Source organism: Frankliniella occidentalis, unplaced genomic scaffold (assembly GCF_000697945.3).
Source record: "Frankliniella occidentalis isolate FOCC.00 unplaced genomic scaffold, Focc_3.1 Scaffold52, whole genome shotgun sequence".
NCBI lineage: Eukaryota > Metazoa > Arthropoda > Insecta > Thysanoptera > Thripidae > Frankliniella > Frankliniella occidentalis.
In genome coordinates this window covers 1,623,077-1,647,183 of record NW_026267182.1, presented here as the reverse complement: position 1 = coordinate 1,647,183, position 24,107 = coordinate 1,623,077, and the positions used below count along the sequence as shown (strand labels likewise).

At 44.8% G+C, this 24,107-nt stretch overlaps 4 protein-coding genes across 6 annotated transcripts; 2 read left to right on the top strand and 2 right to left on the bottom strand.

The window, feature by feature from the left end:
• Positions 1 to 176: 176 nt before the first annotated feature.
• On the bottom strand, positions 177 to 2,880 carry LOC127749416 (uncharacterized). The gene is made up of 2 exons (XM_052267449.1): positions 2,533 to 2,880; positions 177 to 815 (listed from the first exon to the last, which is right to left on the bottom strand). Exons 1-2 carry the CDS (start codon positions 2,557 to 2,559, stop codon positions 177 to 179), a joined length of 666 nt encoding a protein of 221 aa, XP_052123409.1. The 5' UTR covers positions 2,560 to 2,880.
• Positions 2,881 to 8,973: 6,093 nt separating this feature from the next.
• LOC113205274 (uncharacterized) lies at positions 8,974 to 16,263 on the top strand. Its single transcript, XM_026420828.2, has 6 exons — positions 8,974 to 9,674; positions 9,765 to 10,006; positions 10,082 to 10,213; positions 10,286 to 10,507; positions 10,595 to 10,895; positions 11,010 to 16,263. Exons 1-6 carry the CDS (start codon positions 9,131 to 9,133, stop codon positions 11,177 to 11,179), a joined length of 1,611 nt encoding a protein of 536 aa, XP_026276613.1. The 5' UTR covers positions 8,974 to 9,130; the 3' UTR covers positions 11,180 to 16,263.
• A 197-nt stretch (positions 16,264 to 16,460) lies between these two features.
• Positions 16,461 to 19,817, bottom strand: LOC113205273 (double-strand break repair protein MRE11). Its single transcript, XM_026420827.2, has 12 exons — positions 19,572 to 19,817; positions 19,215 to 19,377; positions 18,994 to 19,133; positions 18,647 to 18,837; positions 18,363 to 18,570; positions 18,088 to 18,278; positions 17,943 to 18,006; positions 17,643 to 17,854; positions 17,399 to 17,565; positions 17,144 to 17,258; positions 16,801 to 17,064; positions 16,461 to 16,697 (listed from the first exon to the last, which is right to left on the bottom strand). Exons 1-12 carry the CDS (start codon positions 19,666 to 19,668, stop codon positions 16,593 to 16,595), a joined length of 1,917 nt encoding a protein of 638 aa, XP_026276612.1. The 5' UTR covers positions 19,669 to 19,817; the 3' UTR covers positions 16,461 to 16,592.
• A 181-nt stretch (positions 19,818 to 19,998) lies between these two features.
• On the top strand, positions 19,999 to 23,632 carry LOC113205272 (uncharacterized). Of its 3 annotated transcripts, XM_052267448.1 has the most exons (3): positions 19,999 to 20,271; positions 20,383 to 21,259; positions 21,473 to 23,632. In XM_052267448.1, exons 2-3 carry the CDS (start codon positions 20,425 to 20,427, stop codon positions 23,413 to 23,415), a joined length of 2,778 nt encoding a protein of 925 aa, XP_052123408.1. In that variant the 5' UTR covers positions 19,999 to 20,271; positions 20,383 to 20,424; the 3' UTR covers positions 23,416 to 23,632. The 3 variants fall into 3 exon arrangements, with proteins under 3 accessions (XP_052123408.1, XP_026276611.1, XP_026276610.1); XM_026420826.2 differs by having other exon boundaries at positions 19,999 to 20,166; positions 20,383 to 23,632; XM_026420825.2 differs by having other exon boundaries at positions 20,383 to 23,632.
• The last annotated feature ends 475 nt before the right edge of the window (positions 23,633 to 24,107 follow it).

Genomic DNA, 24,107 nt, shown 5'->3' with positions numbered 1-24,107 from the left:
AGCCCACAGTAAGAACCAGCACCACCCTCAGATTCCCACCTACCTTCAGTCATGGAATACACACTAGAGGTGGACAAAAAATACCATACCTTGAGTAGGATCGCCGACCTTCTGATAAACTAGATGGCAAACATTTTTCTCTGTCAAGGCATGCACCGGATTCCTTCCGTCGCCGGTCAGTGTTTAAACTCACCTGCCAACTTTGTTTTCTCAGTGGAAGCTGTTGCACCCCCGGCTGGACCCGGAACGACCACTTCTGCCTCCAAGGACCTCTTCTCGCCCTCCGGGCCCTTCCCGGAGCCCGTCACTTTGCTCACGGTAATCTTGACCGACTTGGACGTAGAGGCCTCCACCCGCTTCTCCCCATCTTCCTCTCCCTCCTCGTCTTCATCATCAACATCATCCTCGTCGTCGTCGTCGTCGTCATCATCATCGGTTTCTCCAGCGCCGTGCTCCGCGCGAGGTGCCGCAGCCGTGGCGTTGATCGAGCTCGATGCTGCCGATACCACGCCCTTCGTGGTGTCCGCGGAGGGGCTCTTCTCAGCCGCCCCTTTGACGTCAGGCGTTGGTGCACCGACATCCTTGGCCTCCACCGCCGGACTCTCTGCGGGCGCAGTGGCCTCCTTCTCGTCCTCGCCGCCAGCATGGCTCGCCTTGTCGTCGGCCGGCCTCGTGTCCTGCACCGTCACCGAGTCGTACGCCAAGGACGAGATGGCCGCTGTGGTCGCCTCCGGGCTGCCGGAGGACGCGTCTGTGTCCGCGGCCGCGGCTAGAGCGCAGCACCAGGCGATCGCCAGCAGCACCCAGAAGGGCTTCTGGAACAAGCAAAGGGGTTCCAATTCGACTCTGTCCCACGTCGCAGGTCGCCCTCCAAAAAGTAAAACAACGTGGCTGTCATAACACCCACATTTTTTGTTGTCGGGCCTAAAAAGGCTAATGTATGCTATGGGACTCGGTATGGGAATGACAAGAGCTAGACGGTGTTGCAGAGTCACGCGCTCGCGGCCTTTGTTGCCAGTCGCTGCACTCGGCCAGGGCTGTGCAGCGCGACGAAAAGTGCTGTGCACATATTCCATTCTTTATCTAAGCTTTAACATTGTTATCAGATAAGGGTGCGCAGGCTCGCCGTCGCCCCGTCGTCGTCGGGGTGGTGTGCGCCGCCGCACAGGGGTGGTGGCGTGCGGCAGCAGCGGGGGGTGCTCAGTCAGCAGCTCCGAGGACTCCATGAAGCGACTGCCTCGAGGCGGGCCGCCGCCGCGTCGCCGAAAGGTGTGCACCGAGCATATCTTTCTTAATGACCGTGCTGGGGTCACAGCTACCGCCGCGTGTCCGACAGTCCGGCACGGAAGAGGCGGGGGGGGGGGGGGGGGGGGGTGGAGGTAGGAGGACAGCCCATCTCCCAGGCCCTTCTCCCGGGTGGCATCGGCACTCCCCCCCCCCCTCCTCCTCCCCCACTCCCGCTCCCATCTCTCCGCGGGGTGCCAAAACAATGGACCGCAGGGCCGCGCGGGCCCACGGTAGCGCGGCGCGAGGCGCGAGGCACGCGAACACCATAACCTGGCTCGCGATAGCGGCAGTTTGACCCACGCGCAGTGCACCATACCACCGCCGTATGTATGCACGAGCGGAAGAAGGGGACGGACGGCCTTGATGGCCATAGGGATGGGAGACGAGAGGGGAAAGAGCCTCGTGCTGCGCCCTCAGCCGGGGATGCGAGTGACGCATGACACACTGGCTTTTGATGACTGAATAGGAATTTCAAACAAACTATAGGTTTCAAAAAAATTGACTTTGTACATGCTAGAGGTGAAAGTGATAGTAGCAAAAGTTGTGATTTTCATGATTTTGTTTTTGATTTAATGTATTATTTTCGGTCCAGCGAAAAATCTTAGCTTATTGATGATTACCAAATTAAAGTAAAGCAAGTAACTTTGCAGAGAGCGGGCTATAAACATAGGGGCCGGTCAAAGAATACACCCGCGAGCCCGGGTTTCCCACGTATTTCCATTTTGAATAGATTCCACGTGAGGCCTGTTTCTAGCAGCTTCTTTTGTAAGGGGAGTGGGATTCTTTTTCAAGGGCGGGCACACGTCGCCATATCATTGACACCCGGATCTTAAAATTATGAGCTTAAATGATCTAAGAACATGATGTTCATATTAATTGTTTTATTTTACAATTCAATGTGACCTTATTCAAGCTCTTAGAACTTTTAGGAGTTAACACTTCCTTGGGGCTCATTTTTGGTGACAAAGATTTAACATAGCGCCCCAATGGCCTTGTTATAAGAAGTACGATTGTATATCATCAATCAGGAATAGTCAAAACTTTAAAATATTAAAAGTAATGATAGAAAGGTAACTTTTTAGGAACGAGACTTTGCCTTCTGGTAGAGACAGTCTTTTAGGGGACTGTCTAAAAAGTAATTGACCTCAATTGACACACTACACTACAGACAAGGCGAATGCAAAAAAATTCCCGGCCGTAGGTTTTAAAATAATTGAGTACAGTCGTAGGAAGTTTTTCAGTTACCTTGACCCTCGCGACGATGTCCGCCATGATGAGAGTTGCTATCAATCACTCTGCTGTTCGATACTCCTGTGTTCACTAGCAAGGCTGTCACTTGCGTGTCACGCACGCGTCACTCCACGGCACTGCACGACACTGCTGCACACGACCGTCCTCATGTCACTCTCTTACACGTGGAAACACACGGGGCAAGAAATAAAGAAAGAAACAAATCCGCTCGCGACGTCGCGGTGCTGCTACTAACTGCGCCTCCTCGGCCGACGCAGACCGGAGACAGAGCGCGCGAGGATGCCGGCGGGGCGGGCCGACGGACGTGCCGGAGACAACAGTGGCCATGCGGCGCGGGAGCCGGCTTCTTTATAGACTCTCCCGCGACCCGCCCGGCCCGGCCAGGAGGACCCCCGAGGTGGTGGGCCTGGAGGGACCCCCGGCCCCCCTAGCCCCCGCCACCAGCCCCCGCCCCGCGCGCCCGGAGCCGCTCGTCGACGCGCTGCATCGACACCCACGCCGCCGCCGCCGCCGGGACGCCGCCGACGCCCCCTCTCCTCTCCGCCGCCGCCGCCGCCCGCCGAGCTGCATTCGATGAGGCGTCGCCCCGCGTCCACGATGCTGCGGTCGGCGCCCACCAATAGGAGGAAACAAAAGGACTCGGCCGGCGGCGTCCGTCTCACTCGCACTCGTTTACGGCCGCCGGGCTGCGCCGCCGCTGCCACCGCTGCCGCCGCCACCGCCGCCGCACTTTGGGGAAGGTCTTGCTCAGCGTGCGTGAAGTGAGGAGCTTCAGATAGAGATCTCCTTTCACACGGCGTGGCGGGCCTCGGGCCGCGCGCTTTGCGGCTGTGGGCCGGGATGGGATGGCGCGTCCCTTGCAGCCACGCCCTGCCCGATGACCCGGCGGACGCGCCCGAGGCGGCTGTGTCGCCCGCGAGGTGCTGCTCCTCCCGGTTCCCCGCGGGGTCTTCGCGGCCGCGCGCCTGTCACCATAAGACGGGGCGGAGCGGGTCGGCGGCGCCAGGCGCCATAGTGTGCGGCACTGCCCACGCCGGGTGAAATTGAACGTTTCCTGAATGCGGCTGCTTGCTGCTGCTGCTTGCAGGCCGGTTCAAGGTTTGGGCGGGGGAGCGCGCCCCGCCCGCGGCCCGGCCAACGAGTAAAAGGGCATCATTGTCATAAGAGGAGGCGGTAGCGCGCGCTGCCGGGCCGGGGTCAGGCCCTGCTGTTGAGGGGGCGGGGGCACTCGGCCGGGCAATTCGAAGGAAGTTTAAACAAAGGGTTCCGGCAGGGCGGGGCGGGGCGGGGCGGGGGCGGGGCGCGAGGAGGAGGCCGCTACCGGAGGTGAAGCTCACGGGCGCGGAAGAGCCTGCGCTTGCGTCCGTCCGTGTCAGCGGCAGGAGCGCGCGAAATTCCGAAAGAAATAAAAAAGAAGAGAGGGAGCGCGCGAGGGCGAGGTTTGTGTGGGGGAACGGTTGAAGGGGTATGGGATGGGGCAGGTGGGAGCCGGGCGGTAGGGGGAGGAGGGGTGGAGCTGCCGAACTCCCCCGCGGTGACTTACGGACGTCACGGGCGGACGGACCGCAGCCCCAGAGCGCGGCCGGAGAAGAAGGATGAAAACCTCGCCTTATCAGCATGTGATGCGCGTCCGACAAACTTGTTGTCTGCTTGTCTATTCACGCCGCGCGATCGCGCATCGGGCGCGATGGGCGCGGCCTTCACCTGTAGGACGGCCTCGAGGTCGCCCTTGGGGAGCAGGGACTTTGGTTGGCGCCGCAGGCTGCGCGCAGGCCGCGCGCGGGCAGGCAGGGCGAGCCCACGCTCACTGCCCGGAGCGGGGCTCGGCTTTGACTTTGCTCTGGTTCGCTGGCTCATCAGCGGTAACGAGACGAGAGAGCAAAGGGGACCGCGGCCAGGCTTTGGTCAGCAGTGAACCGCGACGACGACGACGTCTCCAGCGCACACTGCCAAAAACGCCAAAAACATCCTTGCTTACATTTCGACAGTGGGATTCATATTTTCCCTGTGTATACTGCAAAAGTTGTATCCGCAGCTTGGGCCAGCGTATTAGACCCCCCCCCCCCCTATTCGTCAGGACAGTGTGTCATCCTGCGCGTTGCGCTTGCCCCTGGAGCGGTGGCTTTGGGCTCCCGCCTTTCTCACGGTGCCGCGTGCGGTGTGTCTGGAGAACACTGCCTCCCTCTTCCTCCCCCTCCCCCCCCTCCCTCTCTCTCTGCCTGCAGCCATAGCCATCTTCTCGCGGGCCACACGGTCATCGCGAATATGGGATCCCGAATGGCACTCGCCCGCGGTCGTAGTGCAGGGCCGAAGACTTCTCAACGTGTCATATTTTTTCCTCGCACCGGATAAGGTGGCCGGCGTCGTGCTCCGGTCGGCTCCGGGCTCCAGGGGATCGCCCGGTCCCCGTCGGCTCCAGGACGCCACCGGGTCTCTGAGACGGCACCACAGTAGCGCCTGTCCTCGACGCGTGGCTCGGCCAAACGACACACGGCGGTCCGCGGGGGTGGCCCGGTCAGGGCGCGGTGCCTCCTTCGCTTCCGCCACTTAGAGCCGGACGGTGGGACCCTGACGCCGCCCGCGACGTCGGCGGCGCCACCGACGCCCCCGATGTCCCGCGTCCACCGCGCCGGCCGTATCTCCATTCGCGGTACTAGTAGTAGTTTCGCTGTCACGACAGCGCACGGCGTGGCGCATTGTGTTTACACGGCATGAGACACAACACGCGCTATAAACGCACTTCCCGAGGCATTTTTCAACGTCAGCTACGGGCGGCCCACGAGGTGCCGCCCGGCCGGCCCAGGGGACCTGCAGGGGACCTGCGGGGGACCCCCAGCGGCGTCCGGCGTCCTCCGGTCTGGCTCAATTACCACTTCGTTTGCGTGGAAGAGTGGAGTGGACGCTGCGAGAGTCTGCCTCGCGACCTCGCCAAATGATTACGTTTGACGAGACGGTTTTTACTAAGCGATTCGCGAGAAACCCACTGCTGCTGTTTATAACAGAGCCGCTCTCCTTGTTCAAGTTGACGGCGAGCGGAGGAAGCTGCAGCAGCAGCGGGCGGACACACTGACAAGCGCACGGACGGACGGAAGTGAGTGACCGGTTGGGGCCGCGTCAGGTCCGAGACAGTCGACGTCGTCCTCGGCGGTCATCGCTGACCTCTGCCCACTCTGCGATGACGAGCAAATACAACGCGGGGGTCTTCCGCGTGGATGAGCGCCCTCGGGCCCTTTCCCCTTCGGAATGGCGTTTTCGAACGATAGAAAACACGGAGGAATGGGGAGAGAGAGTGAGAGAAATGAAGCGGTGCGTGGTCGCAAGTGGAAGCGAACGCCTGGTAGTTAGGCAAAGTCTCAGCGTTGGATACATCTGGCCTGGGCGGGTGGCCTACCCTCAGGCCGGCAGGGGTTCAGCCCGTAGAGAGACCGAGAGGGTCAGATGGTTGGTCCGGGAGAGAGAGGGGGGGGGGGGCGAGGATGGGGCGGCGGCAGTGGAAGTGGAGCCGCCCCGTGTCGCACCTCTCAAAACAATGACCCTTCCCTTGGGCCCCGCCGGTCGGCGCCCTTGAATAGAGCCCCGCCCCGCTCCGCCCCGCTCCGCCCCGCCCCGCGGGCTACTGGCCGTTCGTCATTACCATGAGCGTAATTGAGGTATTGTGAGCATGCGCGATGGATGCTGTGCCCCGGCGTGGCGGGGCGTGGCGGGCGTGGCGGGGCGGAGCGGCCGCGGGCCGCGGGGGCGATAGGTGGCGATAGGGCAATTTCAGACATCTACCGCCGCCCGCGCGCAGGTGGTGGTGCGCCACTCGTAGACGACACCCCCAACTGACCGAACCGGTGTCGTCGTTGTACGATGAATCTGACGCGTGTGTAGGGCACGCCTGATTTTCCGGATCGACACAGGTGTACCGCACATCCTGCAGACTGTAGTCGCTCGCAGTGCCACACTGGCATGTGGAATACAATCGGACCCTGCTTTGTATCGCTTGTCTTCCCACTGTATTACCAACTTTTTTTGCCTGACCTGCGGGAGCACACATTCGTCCCCTTATGCTGGTGAAAGGCAAAAGCGATGAGACAATGCTGGGCGTGTCGGGTCGGGGGCGGCGGGGGCGGCGGGGGCGACCACGGTATGACAAACAGGGAGGCGCGGTGGCGACAGCCGCGTACGGTCCAAGGAGAGTTCGCGCGCCACTACTACGGATGCCGCGAGGTCGCGGCCGCGCGGGGTGCTAACGCGCGGCCGCGCATCGCCCTGGACACTTTTCTGGAGCGGTGCGAAATATTTCGGTCGAGGCTATGGTTATACGCGAAAAGCAAAAGGCCACAGAGGGGCGCGGGCAAAGAAACTCGCGGTGGCAAAAAAAAATAAAAAGTGCGTAACACGATATGAAATTAGCAGCGACGGTCTCATCCACCCACTATGCCGCGCAGAGGGCGAGGCAGCTCCTCGGAATTCCCACGACGACATGGAGGTGACAAATTAGCGTGAAAGATTTATTACGGCGTAAAGCTTATTCGCGGCAGGGCGTCATTTGTCAGGATCCGCTGCAGAGGCAGCCGGAGGCAGCAGGGGCAGAGAGGAGACTGCATGAAGGAGGAGGAAGCGAGTCGGGGGCCCTTTTCATAGGCTCGCGCCTAAAGCCACGTTCCCCGCGCCCTTTTCCTGGGGTGGCTTTCATAGCTCACTGGTGGAAAGTGAAAAGGGCGTAAGTCCAATATGGGAAGTCCGAGGCGTAAGTCCTTTCCACTTTTTTACCAGTGAGTCTTAGTGTGGTGCTGACGTTTGGCTCGGCCGGCGCGGTGGGGAGTGCGCGGATGCGGCAACGACCAGCAAACCCAGCAGGGGCGTGTACTACATGATGTGCGCAGCGCTCATTACCCTGCCCCTGGTTCCGTCCCGCTGAGGTCCCCGTCGTGGAGGCTCCCGGGGGCTCCCGGGTGGTGGCGGGAGAGGTGTTCCCGTGGGGATTATGCAAATTTTAGGACAGGCCGCCGCGAAGCTCTTCCCCATCCTCTGCCTGCCGCCGTTCACTATGACGGCGTCTCGTACCGACGCCTCCACCGACGCCCCCGCCTCCCCCCCCCCACTCCTTTTTTCGCCGAGCCTCCTCCCGTGCACCGACCGAAGGCAAAGCAGCAATGGCACCCGTCCGACCTTCCCTTCGCGGCTCAGAGTGTGGCACGCTTGGGAACCGCCCATCCTATACGGCAGTGTGAGGGGAAAAAAGAAGGACCGGGGGGGTGGGGGGTGAGGCAAGGGGAAAGCCACGAAGGCACATCGCGCGCGTGTGAGGAAGGAGCCCGCAGGCGTTCGCTTGCGGCGTCGACGACAAAAAACGACAAAAACGAAATTCCGGAGAAAAATGCAAAACTGGCGGAACTGCCGGTTAATCAGTAACGATTTTTTTTCTATCAATTATTTAGGCGTACATCGACATTGAGAGCTGATCGGAAAGTTAGTCGGTCCGAAAACACGCTTCCGCACGATCGTGCCCCCGACCGCGCCTGGGGAAAGGGCGGATGATGATCCGAAGGTGAGCGGATAACCGGAAATGATTGGGGTGAATGGGGTGGGGGTGATTAGATGCATCTTTAGACAGTCCCCAAAGGCTCCCTCTACCCGAGGGAAATTTGCCCCCTCCCTCCTCCCTCGCGATGTGGATTCGACCTCGATACCTTGATTTGGGTGACAAAAGTACGTTTTTCGAGCTACGTCGACGTCGATCGAATTCCATTTCTGGCTAGGCCATGTATCGCTGTCACTGATTGATGTCTCACCTCGGCATTGACGATGCCTGTATAGTATGAGTATATAACAGTCCGTTAGGAAACTCTTCACCTTATGATTTTCATTCTCCATAAAAAACCGGGGCGCCGAGGAATTTGTGAAAGCGTTTACAAACATACAACAAGAGTGAGGGGAACGCAAATAAATTTAGGTAGTAAAGGAGTTGCGGTATTTTTGGGCTCTGTCGCGATCGAACGTCGGCACACCAAGATTTTCACCACATGTTATAATTGTAACAAAAACACAATAATGTTTATGATTTGGATTTAAACGTAAACATCCTGGCAGACAGTTTGCTCCAAGCTTCGTGTTTTCCCGCTCTCTGGCACGGCCGGTGTGATTCCGAATCTCAAAATTTGTAGGGAGGTGCTTCTTGGGGGCGAAGTTCGCTCTTCATTTCAGCATGCTGCCAACTTGCGAATAAAAATGTCTTTTCTTTTCGATATTTTTCACCAAAACAACAAAGCATTATGAACAATAAGCAGCTGGAAGTGCCATGCTTTACACTTTTCCACGCAAGTTTTCAGTGTAGCAGTGTGTAGATGCCCTATGAAACGCGATGATGGCAAGGTAGTAGAGGGAGTGGAGAGTTAAGAGCAAGGAAGAAACACCAACAAGAAACCAGTAACGACGAACCCACCCAACACCCAACGCCCTCCTGCCTCTATCAACAACAACAGTGTCAGAAAACAAATACATCTATCTGAAGCAGAAGACATGTTGTAGTATCAGTATTATTTTAGTGCTGCAGCTTTAGGTATTAGAGTTCTCTTTTTCACTCAAGCCTACATTATTTGTTGAGATGGATGAAGACGAGCAGGAAGATTTACTTGTGAATGTTAGTGATTCCGAGGATTCTCCAGAAGAGAATGATGCCTATTTGGACCTGAGCAGAAAGGTTAACCACAGTCCGCCATTCCGGCATGGCCTCGGTGGACGTTGTTGTTTCAAAAAACGAGTGGAATTTTTGAGCACAGGCGTACTGTGCTTATTTTCAGCATCTGCCCTTCTCATTCTGTTACCCTTATACTTGGAATCGTCATCTCAAGTTGCTGACATCTATCCCTCTATCATATTTTGCTGTGCGACCTCTTCTGTTCTTACCTTGTCTTTCATATGCCTCTGTGCCAAGTTCCAAATATTTTCACTTTCTGGTTTTCAAAAGAATGTATTACCCCCTGTACCCATCTGGAAACTAGTGCAGATAGGGTCATTCCACAGTTTGGGTGGACTGTGTGTGCTTTATGCATTGGATCGTCAAAGAGTTCTGTGCCACCTTCAAGATCCTTTGAAAGGAGTTATTCTTGTGTTTTCAATGGTCTTTTACTTCTGTTTCTCAAGGAAAAGTAAGATTTAAAACATATGCCTACTATAGCTGTGTAAAACTATAGATTACATCGTGGAAGGTTGTAATCGTATTGTTCCTTTGTTTGCAGTAATGGGACTTCAAAAAGTATTTTGTGCTACAACAATTGTTATTGGATTATTTGTCAGTGTTGATTATGCATTGTGCGATGAGTTTCACTGCAGAGGATATGAACGTGAAAAAGTTGAAGATGATGGTGGCCAATGGAATCGTGCCACACACTTCTTGTGGGGTCTTATTTATCTTGTGGGATTGGCCTTATGGTGTTTCCATTTCTCTTTGCTAGAAGGTCAAATTGTATCTTTACGTTTGGTAAGTTTGAAATTATTTGATGTGGCTATTAATTCACCTTTTAGAAGTTAGTTGAAAAATAAACTCTTTTTCTAGGAGTATCAGCTTGTCTGCACAAGTCCAACTTCTCTTCTCGAAACAATATCGTGTATGGTATCTTCTCAAAGTGATGCAACTCAGCAAGAAGTTCAGTGGGGAACAAGTGAGCCTCCACTTACAGCTGATGAGGTATACTATAATTTGATAAACATTTGGTGACAGTTTTAATCAATATGATAAGATGAATACTTTTTCTTTTAGCTCCCCACTAGTATTAGCAGTACAATAAATTACCAGAACAGAGAAAACGAAGATCAGTCAAATGCTTTAGGTCTTGATAATCGATTGATAGTGCAGAGAGGAAATCCCAGTGCAGGAACCAAACATCTGTCAGCTTGTAGTCTTGCATTTTGGGTGTATGCTGTCAGTTTTGTTATCACTCTTCTTTTATTTTGGACAAGTTTGATTCCCTCAGTTGGGAAGGTAAGTACTTTTGTTTTGTACTCACTTTTCTGATGTTGCAGCTGTTGTCATTTGGTAACTAATTAAAAATACATATCTTGTTTTCAGATTTCAACCTGGAGTGAACTTCTAAATACTACCCATTTAGGTCTTCTCTGTCACTTTCAAACAAGTTCAGGGTTTAACCAAAGTACTACTGTGATTACAATGGCCTCTCAACAAATATCATGTGGTCTACTTGCTCAGTATGGATGGCTGTTTGCCATATGTTTACTGTTGTTTTCAGCCTCTGCCTATCACTTCCTCTTATTGTGTCAATCATCAGTATTTACTGTGGCAGTCATCACTTCAGCCTTACCTATAGCCAATGTATTCTGGTCTTTATTTAGGCTTTCTCCTGCAAGTGGAGGTATGTTCTTTATTATCCTATTGGAATTAATTTAAATCTAAATTTTTCTTTTTTTGTTGTCTTTGTTTTCTTTTAACTTTAAACTCATTCTTTTTCCTTTTACCTTTTCTTCAGGTTACATTGAGTGGTGGCCTAATTTTACCCCCGAACTTGTTTGTACTCTTTTGGGCATTCCAATTATTGGAACAGGATTAGTTCTTCTCTGTAAAGCCCATTGGACCAACACAACTCAAAAAGAATTGTGCTGTACTCTACGATATCATCCACGTCCAGCGCCTACGTGATAAAAATAGCCTTCTTTAATTCTAAATAGTCTCCACATAGTATAGTAAGTACATGCAAATGTTTTAATTTTCTTCCTTTTAAACTCCTGTTAAGGAAATGCAAAATTTACTTCCAGTTTCCTGTTAGAGGTTAAGAAATTATTTGAGGTATATGAAGGCTGTGCCAAGGTTTTCATTATCAGTGTTTTTGATTTTGAAAAAAAAAAAAAGAAAGAATGAAAACATAAAAAAAAAACAACAACTTTGTACTGTAATTATCTAAGAATTTTTTATGTTTTAAATTTGTTGTTACATTTATCTATCTACCAATATCTTTACATATATCTATATATATAGAAAATTTCTTGTTGATAATACTGTTACATTATATTGCCATTAATCCTTGAGATATTACATGTAGGATTCAGCCATAAGTTCCATTGATTAGTGAGGTTCTTTTGTTGTTGGTTTTTTCTCCAAGGAAAAAATGCTGCTGTGCCTTACGAATTCAGTATTGCCATGTAGCAATTTCTTCCAAAACTTTCTTTATTAAACATAGGTGCCTAACTTGTTGGTGCTTTTGTTGATCAACTCTACATGTTCCACTCACTTACATTTCAGGCCAAAATCATAATTGGATTTTTAAGCATTTTGTTGCAAGTTTTTATTGTTGTGCTACTACATACTTTTATAGGAAATTTTTGACACTAACTTTTGTTAGGGAGATGACATTTATTAAAGGAGAAATTCTGCAGTATCCAGAAGTAACTAGTCTAAATCTATCGCTCTTTAGATTTTTTGTTTCTTGAATTCATCCAACATTTTCTTAAAAAACTAAATGTTAAAATTGTTTTATTTGTTTGAAAAAAGTTGATTGTCTGTGGCGAGGCATCACCTGTTATTGATCTTCAGGCTATTTATTTTTATACCTATTGACTTCCTGGTATAAAAAGTTGGCGAATAGGAGATAAGAGATAAAACAATATTGAAGATCATTTTTGTGTGTGGGCAATCCTTGTTCAATATCAAGTACACCAATGCAGGGAGTTTTTTGTGGTTTACTGGATCTGTTTAGAATTTTTTCCTTTGAAAATTGCCATTTTAATGGTGCTAGTTAATTGTCGACTGTGACGTGATTACTTTTTGGATGGTCCATTCAACGTAAAATATAAATTGTGTCTGACAGCCACTCACACACGGTGGGAGGAAGAATATATTGTAGCTGTGAAATCTTTAAAAACAAATAGTGAGTGTGTTAAGATAAATTTATAATTGACTTTCAATACACAAATTCTGACAATCATTCATAAACCACATTCTTTGGTAATATCCTTCGACCTAAGAAATTGACATATTCAAGTTTTGTCAAGTGACGCAATGGTGTAAGAAAAAATATAATTTCTTGGTGCTATGCCCAGAGCCTGTTACTAAGCCCTGTAGTAGAATTGCAAAATTAACTTTGGTTCTTTCAATGAATGAAAAAAGTCTGAGATTGAAATAATTTCAATTTCCTCCTGCCGAATTATGTGTGAGGTATCTAGCTTATAACACTTGTGTGTATGAATAAAATGATACTGTTTAACATTTAGTGAAAAAAGTAATGAGTTTAGCTACTTATATATTTTTTAATCTGAGGAAGTCATTTAAGGCATAGTAGTTATCACGAGTGAAAGTAACACTTTCATACTTAATAATCTTTCCAGTATGTATTTTTGATTATGGTTATAAATTTTATGTTGTAGTGATTTTATAAATATAAGACTGTATAATCTTCTAAAATTGAATGTATTTGTTAGTTTTCAATATACTCTACTATATATCATATTTTGTTCCCAAAAATTTTGAGACTTTGACTAATGTTTGCTGAAAACTTCCAAGGAATTAATGTAAGTGTGTTGTAAAAATACACAGTTAAGTAAAAAGTAAGTTGAAGTCACACTCTGCCAAGGTGAGACAGTCTTTACTTTCCATTTGACTGTGCTCTAACTCAATGTTTGGGAATGAATTGTCTTACACCCAGAAAGACAATGTGTAGAAATGAAGTAATTTTACTTGCACGACATGTACCAGTTGGCTGTTCACGCCATACAATTTTTATTGTTATCTTGAACCGAATGCAACCATGCGGAAGGTTTGCTTATTTCTAGAAGCCAGGAGTCAAGATCAGCGACTGTTGGTATGGTAGGAAAGCCTGCTTGCAGGCCTGTATGCAGTATTATACCTAACTAAATCAATGTACTGTGGGTGAACCAACCACAGTATTTGTTGGTGACATGTATCACATTACTCCATTCAATAATATTTTATAAATGAGATATGTTTTTTATGTGTGTAGTCATGCTAACTTAAATTTGATGCATTTCATTCAGAGAGTAGCTGTCGTAGATTCATAAAGTATATTCCGCCATAGGTATTTAAAGATAATTGTGCCTCTAAAATTTCTCAACTCACTGACTGAAAAGAAAAATCAATTCTGTTTCTGCTCCAGGATATGGATATGTTTTTATGTATGTGCTTGGGTTATGACCTTCAGGTTTCTAAAACTATGCCCTATAGCATGATAGAATTATGGCTAGCCACCCATTCAGTGGTGAGGAAAAGTGTTAACTTTTGTATTATGGATCAGTTTACCTCTCTTGTGTTACACTACTAGTCCTGACGTGTCATTGGAAAACAGTGATTTCTTTTTCTCTGATAAACTTGTTAAGATTTTGTGTTTATTCCCCTAGTCTCAATTGTTACCAATTTTTTTTTATGCTACCAAAGTATGGCTGAATTTGTATGATATGATAGTGATACACACTGGAAGAATGCTCTATCATGGTGATATGCAGAAAGTTTTGTATGAGGCACAAAAATCACACACACACAACTCATTTTTTTCCCTGAAATCAAATAGTTCATTTACTACTCCCACCCTCTTGGTCCATTACCATCCCAGAAAACATGGTTTTGTCAAAGTGATATCAAGTGATGTCAGTGTCTTTACATCATTTTGTCATTTTGTCATTTTGGTGGTCTGCTATAACGTCAATTTGACATCATGTAACGTCATGTGATATCAAAATGACGTCAAATCAAGCCACCGAAATGACAAAATTTTGAAACTAACATCACGTGATGTCAATTTGACAAACCTGTGTTTTCTGGGTATAACTCACTGCGTAGTGTGATGCTAGCATGTCAATGGATGTGCCAAATTATGGCCTTTTATTTTCTTTAGATTCTATTATTTTCAGCGTAGCTGTACTCTTGTTGCCATTAGAAGCACGGTTTAGACTGGCTACGATTGTCATTTATTGGATACGTTCTAGTGGGTTTTCGAGGCCTCTGATTGGCTGATCTTCAACTAGAACGTATCCAATAAAAGACAATCGTAGCCAGTATAAACCGTGCATTACTCTTTTCTTGTTATTGTTTTGGTATCATAAGATAATTCTCTTAAAAATTTAAGCTGATCTGAAAACTTAAATTTGAATGTTTCTTTTCCAAATCAATTCAAGGGGAGATTACTTCATTATATATCAAGGGGAGATTACTTCATTATATACTATCTAATCTTTTAATCCCACACTTTTGTGCATTTTCAGTTTAGTGTACTTTACCACTTTGCCTCCTGAAACAGTATTTGAATTTTGAAATTGCCAACAGTATTTAAGCCTACAATTGCCAAGTAAGATGTATTTTACCATTTTATTTCACAGGCTGCTTGTTTTGTAGTTATACCTATTACGATTACTTGATAATGGTACTCGACGAGCCAAAGTCTTGATAATACCTAGATAAGTTTGGGTGAAAAGGCAGCTAATGGTATTTATAATAAACAGAATTAACCTTTCATGTCAACAACATTTTCCACTTTTCCACACCATAATAGGAGAATGTTTACCAATTAATTTTCATTATTGGATAAATTTATGAAATGACTGTACGAAAACAATTATTCCCTTTTTGCAAAACAAATCTGCTCACCCTAGCCAGAGAGAATAGTTATTTTTGTTGTTTTGAAGACTGCTCAAATGAAGAACGTTGAAGTTTCTTAGTGATATGAAAAGCTTTTCGTTGTTCTGCTATTCAATAAGGTGAGGAAAGCATAACTGTTTTGGTTAGTTGTGAAGTGGCCGATAATGATCATTTCATTATCATAATCTCAAGGTTATGCATTCTCTCAACATAGCCCATGTAAAGAAAAATTGTCTGCAATCTAGCCTAATATCTGAAAAATGAGGTAAGCCTAGTTATTAATTATCATAGTAGAAACAACTTGCAGATGCTTCAAATATCTCTAAAATTCACTGGAATGGGTGCCCTTACAGTCTGCAAATAAAATTAAAGTTGTTGTAAAACTTAAGCAAGGAAACGTCCTTACATCAAAGGAGTGAGATAATTTAGGCAGAGTGAGCCATTAAATTACCAGAGTTTTGATTCCTTTGCATTTCAATTTTAATCTAATGTAAAAGTTTAGTTTCTAACAATCAGACTGAAGGAGAAAATAATTTTACATTCAACAATGTATAGACCCAAAGTATGCAGTTAAAGAATGGTGAATTGTTTCATTGCCGTCCACTAAAAGAACCTCCTAAATTTTCCTCGAGTGATTGATTATTAGTCAGTTCACTTATCTCTTTTCAATTTGGTATATCATATTATATCAACTTTTATTTACCAATCCTGTCAAGTTGTAGCTTTTGGAAAGTTGTCCAAATGTGACCCACCCAAGTAACTAAGATTTGTCACCAAATGTCAAAATGACTTTTTGAAATGAAAAATTGGCGCTTTGGGGTCCAAAAACACAACAGTGTGATAAGATACAAATTTTCGTCATTCTAACGATTTGTGACGAATCTGTTACTAAGGTGGAGGCATCTCAATTCTAAATTATTGACTATTTTTGTTTATAAAATGTTAAAGGTCCATTACCTCTCTAAATTTATTCTGGTATGTTAAGATTTAATTCTTTCCTTTCAATCCGAGACACTTACTGTCAATTACTCTAGGTGAGCTCCAGTAAAGATGTTGTATTACTGTATAGTGCTGACAATCTACTTATTGCCAATTTTGTAGTTCAAAGAGACATAGAAATAAAGTGTATTTCTGATTTATAACTTTCTTAAGCTCCTCTACCTAACAAGATGCATGTGTTTCCACAAATGTCCGATGTTTGCGAAAGTCAGAATACTTAATTCCCAATATGTTGGATTTATTGGTTTTTTATCGGTCTTTTGCCAGCGAAACTTAAGATTCTCCGATGCCACTTGTGCATACTGCTCTTGCATACAGAGGTTTAACTAAGTAAAACAGATTGAGAAGAGTACCTTTACTGAAAGATGTCCATAAGTAGAAATAAAAATGCAAATTGACTGGCACCTTGTAAAATGGCATTAAGCATAAACTATTTAAAAAAACCAGTATTGGTTAAAATTGAAAAAGTAAATCAGTCATCATCATCATCCACATATTGAATCTTACTCCTGTTGGCAGTAGAACGAGAAGATGTTCTTTGGCTTGCAAAAGACTCTTGTAAAGTTCGCTGAGGTGCCTGCATTTTGAATTGAAAGAGGTGCATAGTAAATGAGCAATAAACATGAGAACAGAAAAAATAATTTAAATCATTGGAGAAGTCAAAATTCATTCAAACTCACTGCTTTAGCCTTGCTAGATGTGCTGGAAGCTCTAGCGCCTCTAGGTGCCCTCGGGGCTCTTGCGGCGCGCGCAGCACGGGAAACTCTACCCCTGCCTCTTCCACGAACTGCTACCTGTTCTTCAAATTCTTCATCGGAGTCCTCAATTGTCTTGTCCGCATCATCATTGCCTTTGTCCTCTCGTGATGAGGCCTTCCGAGTAGTAGAGGGTTTCTTTGGTTTGTCGGTTGAAGATTTTTTAGCATTTTTGAGCTGTGTTAGAATCTGCAACAAACATTGATACCAAATGATGAACTCAAATAAAAAAAAGTCATCATTTGTGGGGTAGTTCAAGAAAAGTTACCTCCTGGCTTTCACCTCCTGCCCGTTGAATGTTATAATTTCTAATTTCATCACAAATGTTCTTTTCATCTACATCCAATGTCATTAAATGGTCCGTCATTCGTTTAGATTGATAACTTGTACAAAAAAACAAAAAACAATGCATTAATTTAAGTAGAAGATTTTGCCATGCCAATCACTGTTTCAATCCTCAAACACAAGGCTTTGGTTTCAAAAAATGAGGTAACTAATCAAAGGTAAACATTGAGATAATTACTTGATAATTTCATCCAAGACATAATTCTTCTGTAATTCAACTGTAGCTTTCACAGCTTCATTAAGACCAATGGCAGTGAGAACAGACATACAATGTGAATCATCACCTTCCTCAGCTTTTTGTTGGAAGTACTTCAATATGTAGTCTTCCACTGTAAGGTCTTCTCTCTACAGATAATTTTTAATCATTTAATAGGTACAGAAACATCAATTTGCAAAATAAATGAAAAGAACTGGTAACATACTTCCTGATATATTCTATTCATTTCATCGGTATCCAATACATCTCGCTTTTCTTTTTTTTCTATGAAACGTCTCCTCATTAAGATAAGTTCTTGAGGATTTGCTATTCTCTCTTCAAATTTTTGTCCAAAGCGTACTAAGTTAAACATCTGGCCTTCATCGGTGTAGAAAAAGCGTAAGCGAATCAAAGGTAGCTTGGGCTGCTTTTCATGACCTAGGTATGAGGAAAGGAAATAATGAGGAAGTGATTCCAATTACCGTTTAGTAGAGAAGAAAATTTGGATAAAAATGACAAAGGTTACCAGTGAGCATCCCTTCAGCATGCTGAATCATGCTGTTTACTTCTTCCTCAGCCTTCTCTTCTAGCTGAATTTGAATTTGAATTTTTAAATATTATCAATTGAACTCATTTGGAAAAGAAGTAAAGAACATACGAACAAATAATACCTGTTCACTTGAATCTCTCATGTCATCATCTTCAAAATTAAATTCTGAAGCACATAGATCTCTGAAAACAAAGGGTCGAACAGTTCTCAGAGGAATTGCTTCAAGAAGGAATTTTTTTTTGTGTACTTTCAGGAGACCAACACATTTGGGAATAGCTTCTCCTTCACTCAAAGATGTGGCGACAGAACTGCCTAGTTAAAATTTAAACAAAAATAATACTTCAGATATTTTTAAAATAATTACAATTAGTTGCAGACAAAATATTATAACAGTACCAGGTTGTGTGATATGATATTCTGCTTTTGGAGCTTGTTCAGGAACTATTCGACAATCATGTTCATGGCCCCAAACAATGAGGTCCATGAAATTAGGTAGTTGATCTTCAGGTATATACTCTTTCACACCTCTCGCAGCCCTATTTTGATGGAGCACGCAAATGTTAAACCATTCATTTGTATATTGATCTGGTTGTTCAAAAGTAACCTTCAAGAAATACAATATTAATTAGTTTGGAGAGTGGCATGTTAACAGGACACATTCAGTAACATTATTTTCTTACATTCCCTTCTTCAAACAATCGAATCAATCTTTTGTCTTTAACATGGCTCAAACCATATAAAGCTAAACGTGTGTTCCCCTTCTGAAGAAGAATGGGACTAACAGTAATATTCTGAAGGTCCAAATTCTTTCCAAAGTAATTTACCAATCCAGCACAGCTTAATAGATCCAGGGAACTGACATGGTTCTGACCTAATAAATAAAGTAATGACTTCAGTGTAAACCTTTCAACATTGGAGAGTTTAACACGTTGAGTCCCACGTGACCACACGCATGGGCACAATAAGCAATTATTGCGACCCCCCTTGGGACTCAACGTGTTAATTTAAGTGATAACAAACTACCTACCAACAGGATCATCATGATTTCCATGAATAGAAAACACAGGAATAGATACATTAATATTTGGATCTTCATAGTTTACGACAGTTTGAGTTGTGTTCAGGAAATTCTTATCTTGGTCACTCAAAAACTCAAATGAAATAGGCCTGAAAATAATGATAACCATATGAGATGCTTGCACTTGTGCAATACAAAAACATTGACAATTAAAAATAAAGTAAACATACCTGTCACCCATGCAGTGCTGGCGAAGTAGTAACATGCATCTATGCATGGAATCTGCACTTGCTTTAGAAAGGTGAAATAAGTCACCTCCCAATAAAATAAAGTCTACATCTCTTTCTACAGCAATTTCTAGGATTTCTTCAAATGAGACAAAACTGTCATTGCCTGAAACAAAAATTAAATCAATCTACTTTGCACGAGTAACATGTGACTTCTTGTCAGCCATAAAAAGTAAGAGCGAACAACAATTCGACAGCGACTGCTGTAGACCTCCCAAATATGAGCCGTGACGCATGTTAATTAAAGTCACGCCGCTGCCGCAGTAAATGAGTAAAAACCTGAAAACAACGATGACTAACCTCGTATTGGATCTTTCTCCTCATATCCCAGGTGAATGTCGGTGGCTATTAAGATGTTGAATACGTCTTCAGGGGGTGGTTCTCCATCACTAGCCATGATTAATCTTGTTTATTAAAACTAGGTACAATATCAAGCACCACGAGGCAATTACTGGACAGGACCGACTGGACACCAACAAACAATGAAAATGAAACGAAACAAACTTGAGAGCGGCGGACGAGCGAGCGAAATATCCCGCTGCCTGTCTAACGAGGCTAACCACCCCCGAAAAGTAGTTATGGTGCGTCGCGTCTGGTGAAAGAACAAAGAACAGCACAGTAGTAGGTGGAGATTAGAGTCAATTGAACTGTTCTTTCGTCAGCACGAATATATCGCAACTCAAACAACAATTCAGGCAACTAGAACATAGAGACTAGAATGTTTCAAATCCAACCGCAGGAAATTAAGACGTTGGCGCAACTGCTCAACTGCGACGTCAACAGATAGACAGACCTCTTGGACAGACCAGGACAGACAGACAAAACAGTCTCCTGGAACAGACAACAAAACGAGAAGACAATCATGTTCAGGACCTAACCTAATCTAACTATCCAGGCAAGGATATTCTAGAGCACCATTATCATTGTCCAAGTCTTATTTTATTTTGATGTTAGTCAATGTGCTTGCTTCAGCTCAAATTTTAATGCTACTAATAAAATGGTCAGTTTCACTTAACATTGATGAACCGTGCAGTGCAACATTTTTCAAGATTATCTATGCTAAGGTATGATTTTGTATAATTTTTGAAACATTTTAATTTCTATTTTACAGGGTTTAACCCCTCAGTAATTTGAGGAATTCAAACAGCTGACTATGGGCAATTCTCATGTTAAAAAATCCCAGAAAGGGGAGTCACAGGTTACTGCAACCAGACAACAGAAACGCTGTACTGATAAAACAACAACAATGGCTACAAATGCAAGTGGCGATTTATCTGATTCCTCCAATTTTGATCTCGATTTATCTGATTATCTTGATATACGTACATGTAGTGTTCTACAACCTGTTGCTCCAAGAAGGAAGAGAAAGTCCTTGGCCATGGCTGTTAACCACCCGGAGACAAATTCATGTTTAGAGTGTTCACTAGAATCTACGACAAATAGCAGAACTTTTCCCCAACTTTTTGAAGAAACAGATTTCTGCCTTGTTTGTGGAAAGTTTGGCCTGAAAAGTGAACGTTCTCATCAGTCGACCAAGAATCATATCGAAATAAGAGAGTTCCTTCTGAAGAGGATTTACCCGTATGGCTGCCGTGAATGCCCTTTAAGATTTTTGTGCAAGCATGACTTACAAAACCATGGTGTTTTCCACAAACATTCAGCTTTTTCAAGACCAGTAGAGTTTGATCCTATTTGTTGTTACTTGTGCCTTTTGCCTTTCCAAAACAGCAGATATTTGCAGGAGCATGAGCAATTGGAAGAACATCAACAGAGGAAAAGAATGGCCATGGAAATGGGTCAAAGAGAGGCAATTGGTGCAAAGGTTGTAAATTTTAGTGTTGCATCCACTCAAACCGAACTTCAAGACTCATTAAAGAATATTGATAAGAGTACTGCAAGTCTGAAAGAGAAGTCAAATGATGGATCTTACTTTTGTTTTCCCTGTTCAGTTACTGTCCCTAAAGCAAATGTGATTACACATGAAACAGGTAAAAACCATAAAAAATCCTGTGAAACTTGGGTCGCTAACTCTTCTCAAGTAGCAAATAGTGTTGCATCCACTCAAACTGAACAACAAGAATCATTAAAGAATATTGATAAAAGTACTGCAAGTCTTAAAGCGAGTTCAAATGATGGATCTTACTTTTGTTTTCCCTGTTCAGTCAATGTCCCTAAAGCAAACGTGATTACACATCAAACAGGTAAAAACCATAAAAAATGCTGTGAAACTTGGGTTGCTAACTCTTCTCAAAAGTCCATTCAGTACCATAAATCAACAGAATTGGAGAATTCTACTAAAATGACTGCGTCAGAGTTCTCAAAAATGATTGGTAGTTTTCATGAAGCCACTATTTTGTCTTCGGACAAGACCAACAATCTGATCAAAGCCCAAAGTGAAAAATCAGATTTTGAGCATCCCATGAGTGACCTGGAAATGGTGGAACCTCATAAATTGGAATTAACTCCTCTGAACTTAGCTAGTTCTCCTTTGAATGGGGAACAGACTAGTTCTACTGCTGAAGTTAAAAACAATGATGTTTCTAGCATTCCAAATGACCCAAATGAATCAAAATGTGTTCCTGGTGTAAATGGTGTGAAGATCTTCATCAAAGGAAAATGTATTACTCTGGAAGATATTATTGAAGCTGTTACAGAATATTTTGTTATTGATGGAATTGTGGAAACAAGGAAAAAGGTGCCAGTTAGTAACTTTGTGTGTACTAAGTGTAATGTAGCTTGCATTATGTCCAATATGATCTCTCATATGATATCTAAGGGACATAGAGGTATTGCACAAAATCAAACCTTAAATGAACTAGAGAAAAAACATGAGATTTTAGCATTTCTTCAACTTGCAAGAGATAGCCATAAACTATTGAAAAGTATGGATTTTGTCACTGTTGAGAAAACATTGCAAGAGATACAAAATTTAATTGAAGCTGGAAATTTGGCTAAAGCTAAAATGATGGGTGCCAAGTTTGATTCTGCTTCGCTTCCAGCTATTTCCCAGCCATCATACAGCTCTACTGTTAGCGAAAGTTCACAAGAGTTGGAGGAAGTGGATGTTGAAGGGAGAGTTAATTTGACCGATAACATTGTGATTGGAAATTCAAATTTGGGAAGTCTGCAAGAGGAAGTAGAACAAGCTCGTCAAGAAAATGATATTGATGATTTTGAAATGGAATGTGGAATTTGTGGTGTTGTGTTCCTCATTTTTAATGATGATGTGGATTTTTCATTTGATAAGCATATTCAAGATGATCCACAACATCAACTTGCCATCGCTGTTCCTGTTGAAAGAGATGCCAAAAGTATGGCTGAAATGTCCAAAACTATACTTACACCTGTGGTGAATAAAGCTCCTATTAATAAGCTTCCAAATATGAGGGCTGTTGTGACACAAGGAAGATCCAAAGTTTGTGAGGAACTTTTAAAAGTAGAGCAAAAGTTTGTTTCATTAGGCCAAGATAGTTATTTTACTTGTAAGCTTTGCTCTGTAACTAAAAAGAAAACTCTTGCTCTACATCATCTGATAAGTAGAGAGCACTTGTCTGATAATTGGGCTGGTCACTTTACTGATGTTGAATTAGTGCAGAGGAGCAAATTTCTTTATTCTCTGTTAAAATACAAGTATGCTGTCACAATGTTGACAAGTGCTATTGAAAGAATTAAAAAAATCGTAGAAGACAGGTCTTTAAGTGAATTTGAACAATACCGTCTAAATAATGCTGTTGGGGAGCAGAAAGTCCCTGTCAACACTTCAAAATGCAATGGATCAAATGTGATCAATGTGATCAAAACTGCTCAAGTTCAGCAGAGTCTCTCATTCATTAATTCAAATCATATTTATTGTGAAATGTGCTCTTTGAACATAAGTGACTTAACCAGTGCATCCAGAAGAAAACATAGAGCTCAGTGCCGGAAAATTCCAATGGAAAAACTGACCCCGGTAAAGTCTTTGTCTCAAGCATCTAATTCAAACAAAGTTAATCCTGTTAAACCTCCAAAAAATATCTATTTTTGTGACATTTGTCAAAAGAGTATGTCCCACAATAACAAGAAGAGTCACATATCTGGAAAGCTTCACAAATCAAAAATTGTAGTACAGCCTGATTCAGGACAGGGTAAACCAGTCATGCCTTGAGAAAAGATGATACCACTATGGTAGTGGTATGTAATGATGTGTTTTATAACTAGCTTAATTTCTGAGTGCTGTGAAAATATTAGTATTTTTTAAAATAAAATTAGTTCTGTGACAAACCGTCCTTACTGTTACATGCCACCTTTAAAGTAGGCCTCACAACAAAACTTTATATTATTTGGAATATTTTGATAATTAAAGTATTTTCAAATCAATGTTACCCACTTTTTCCCTTCTGTCACCCCACCCAGTTCTTTGATCTCGATGATAACCAAAATCAATAGTTAACGCGACTGGAAGAGTTAGGACGAATTAAAGTGTAACTCAAACTCAGCTTGCAAGGAAGCTCACAGGGAATGCCCAGCTGGTACCGGGGCAGTAGGTCTGGTCTGACTACACAGATCCCTAAAGATCAAGTTGTCTGGCGGGTCGCAACCCCAGGGGGGCTGCTCGGGAACAACTCGGGGAACGTGAACGGGAACGGGAACGCGGCGGAGAAGAGAACGAACTGGTGAACGCGCCATAAGAGCTACTGGAGAACGTTCTTTCCCTGCGGCCGTTCCTTCACGCGTTCACGGCACTAGTCGTTCTCTCACTTGGTTCCCGAGCACCCCCCCAGTCGAGACGAAGAGTGAACATCTCTCGATTTTTGAGTGACTGGTCTGCAGCCCCACCGCTGCACCCCCGCGTGCGTA

Excerpts from the sequence above, each read along its gene's own strand:
- LOC127749416 (XM_052267449.1), bottom strand. The coding sequence starts at position 2,559 with ATGGCGGACATCGTCGCGAGGGTCAAG. Across the intron at positions 816-2,532 it reads ACATCGTCGCGAGGGTCAAG|AAGCCCTTCTGGGTGCTGCT; the intron begins GTAACTGAAAAA and ends TGCTTGTTCCAG.
- LOC113205274 (XM_026420828.2), top strand. The coding sequence starts at position 9,131 with ATGGATGAAGACGAGCAGGAAGATTTACTTGTGAATGTTAGTGATTCC. Across the intron at positions 10,007-10,081 it reads AAATTGTATCTTTACGTTTG|GAGTATCAGCTTGTCTGCAC; the intron begins GTAAGTTTGAAA and ends CTCTTTTTCTAG. Across the intron at positions 10,214-10,285 it reads CTCCACTTACAGCTGATGAG|CTCCCCACTAGTATTAGCAG; the intron begins GTATACTATAAT and ends TTTTTCTTTTAG.
- LOC113205273 (XM_026420827.2), bottom strand. The coding sequence starts at position 19,668 with ATGGCTAGTGATGGAGAACCACCCCCTGAAGACGTATTCAACATCTTA. Across the intron at positions 18,007-18,087 it reads TGAGAGATTCAAGTGAACAG|CTAGAAGAGAAGGCTGAGGA; the intron begins GTATTATTTGTT and ends ATTCAAATTCAG. Across the intron at positions 17,259-17,398 it reads GTCTTGGATGAAATTATCAA|TTATCAATCTAAACGAATGA; the intron begins GTAATTATCTCA and ends TTTTTGTACAAG.
- LOC113205272 (XM_026420826.2), top strand. The coding sequence starts at position 20,425 with ATGGGCAATTCTCATGTTAAAAAATCCCAGAAAGGGGAGTCACAGGTT.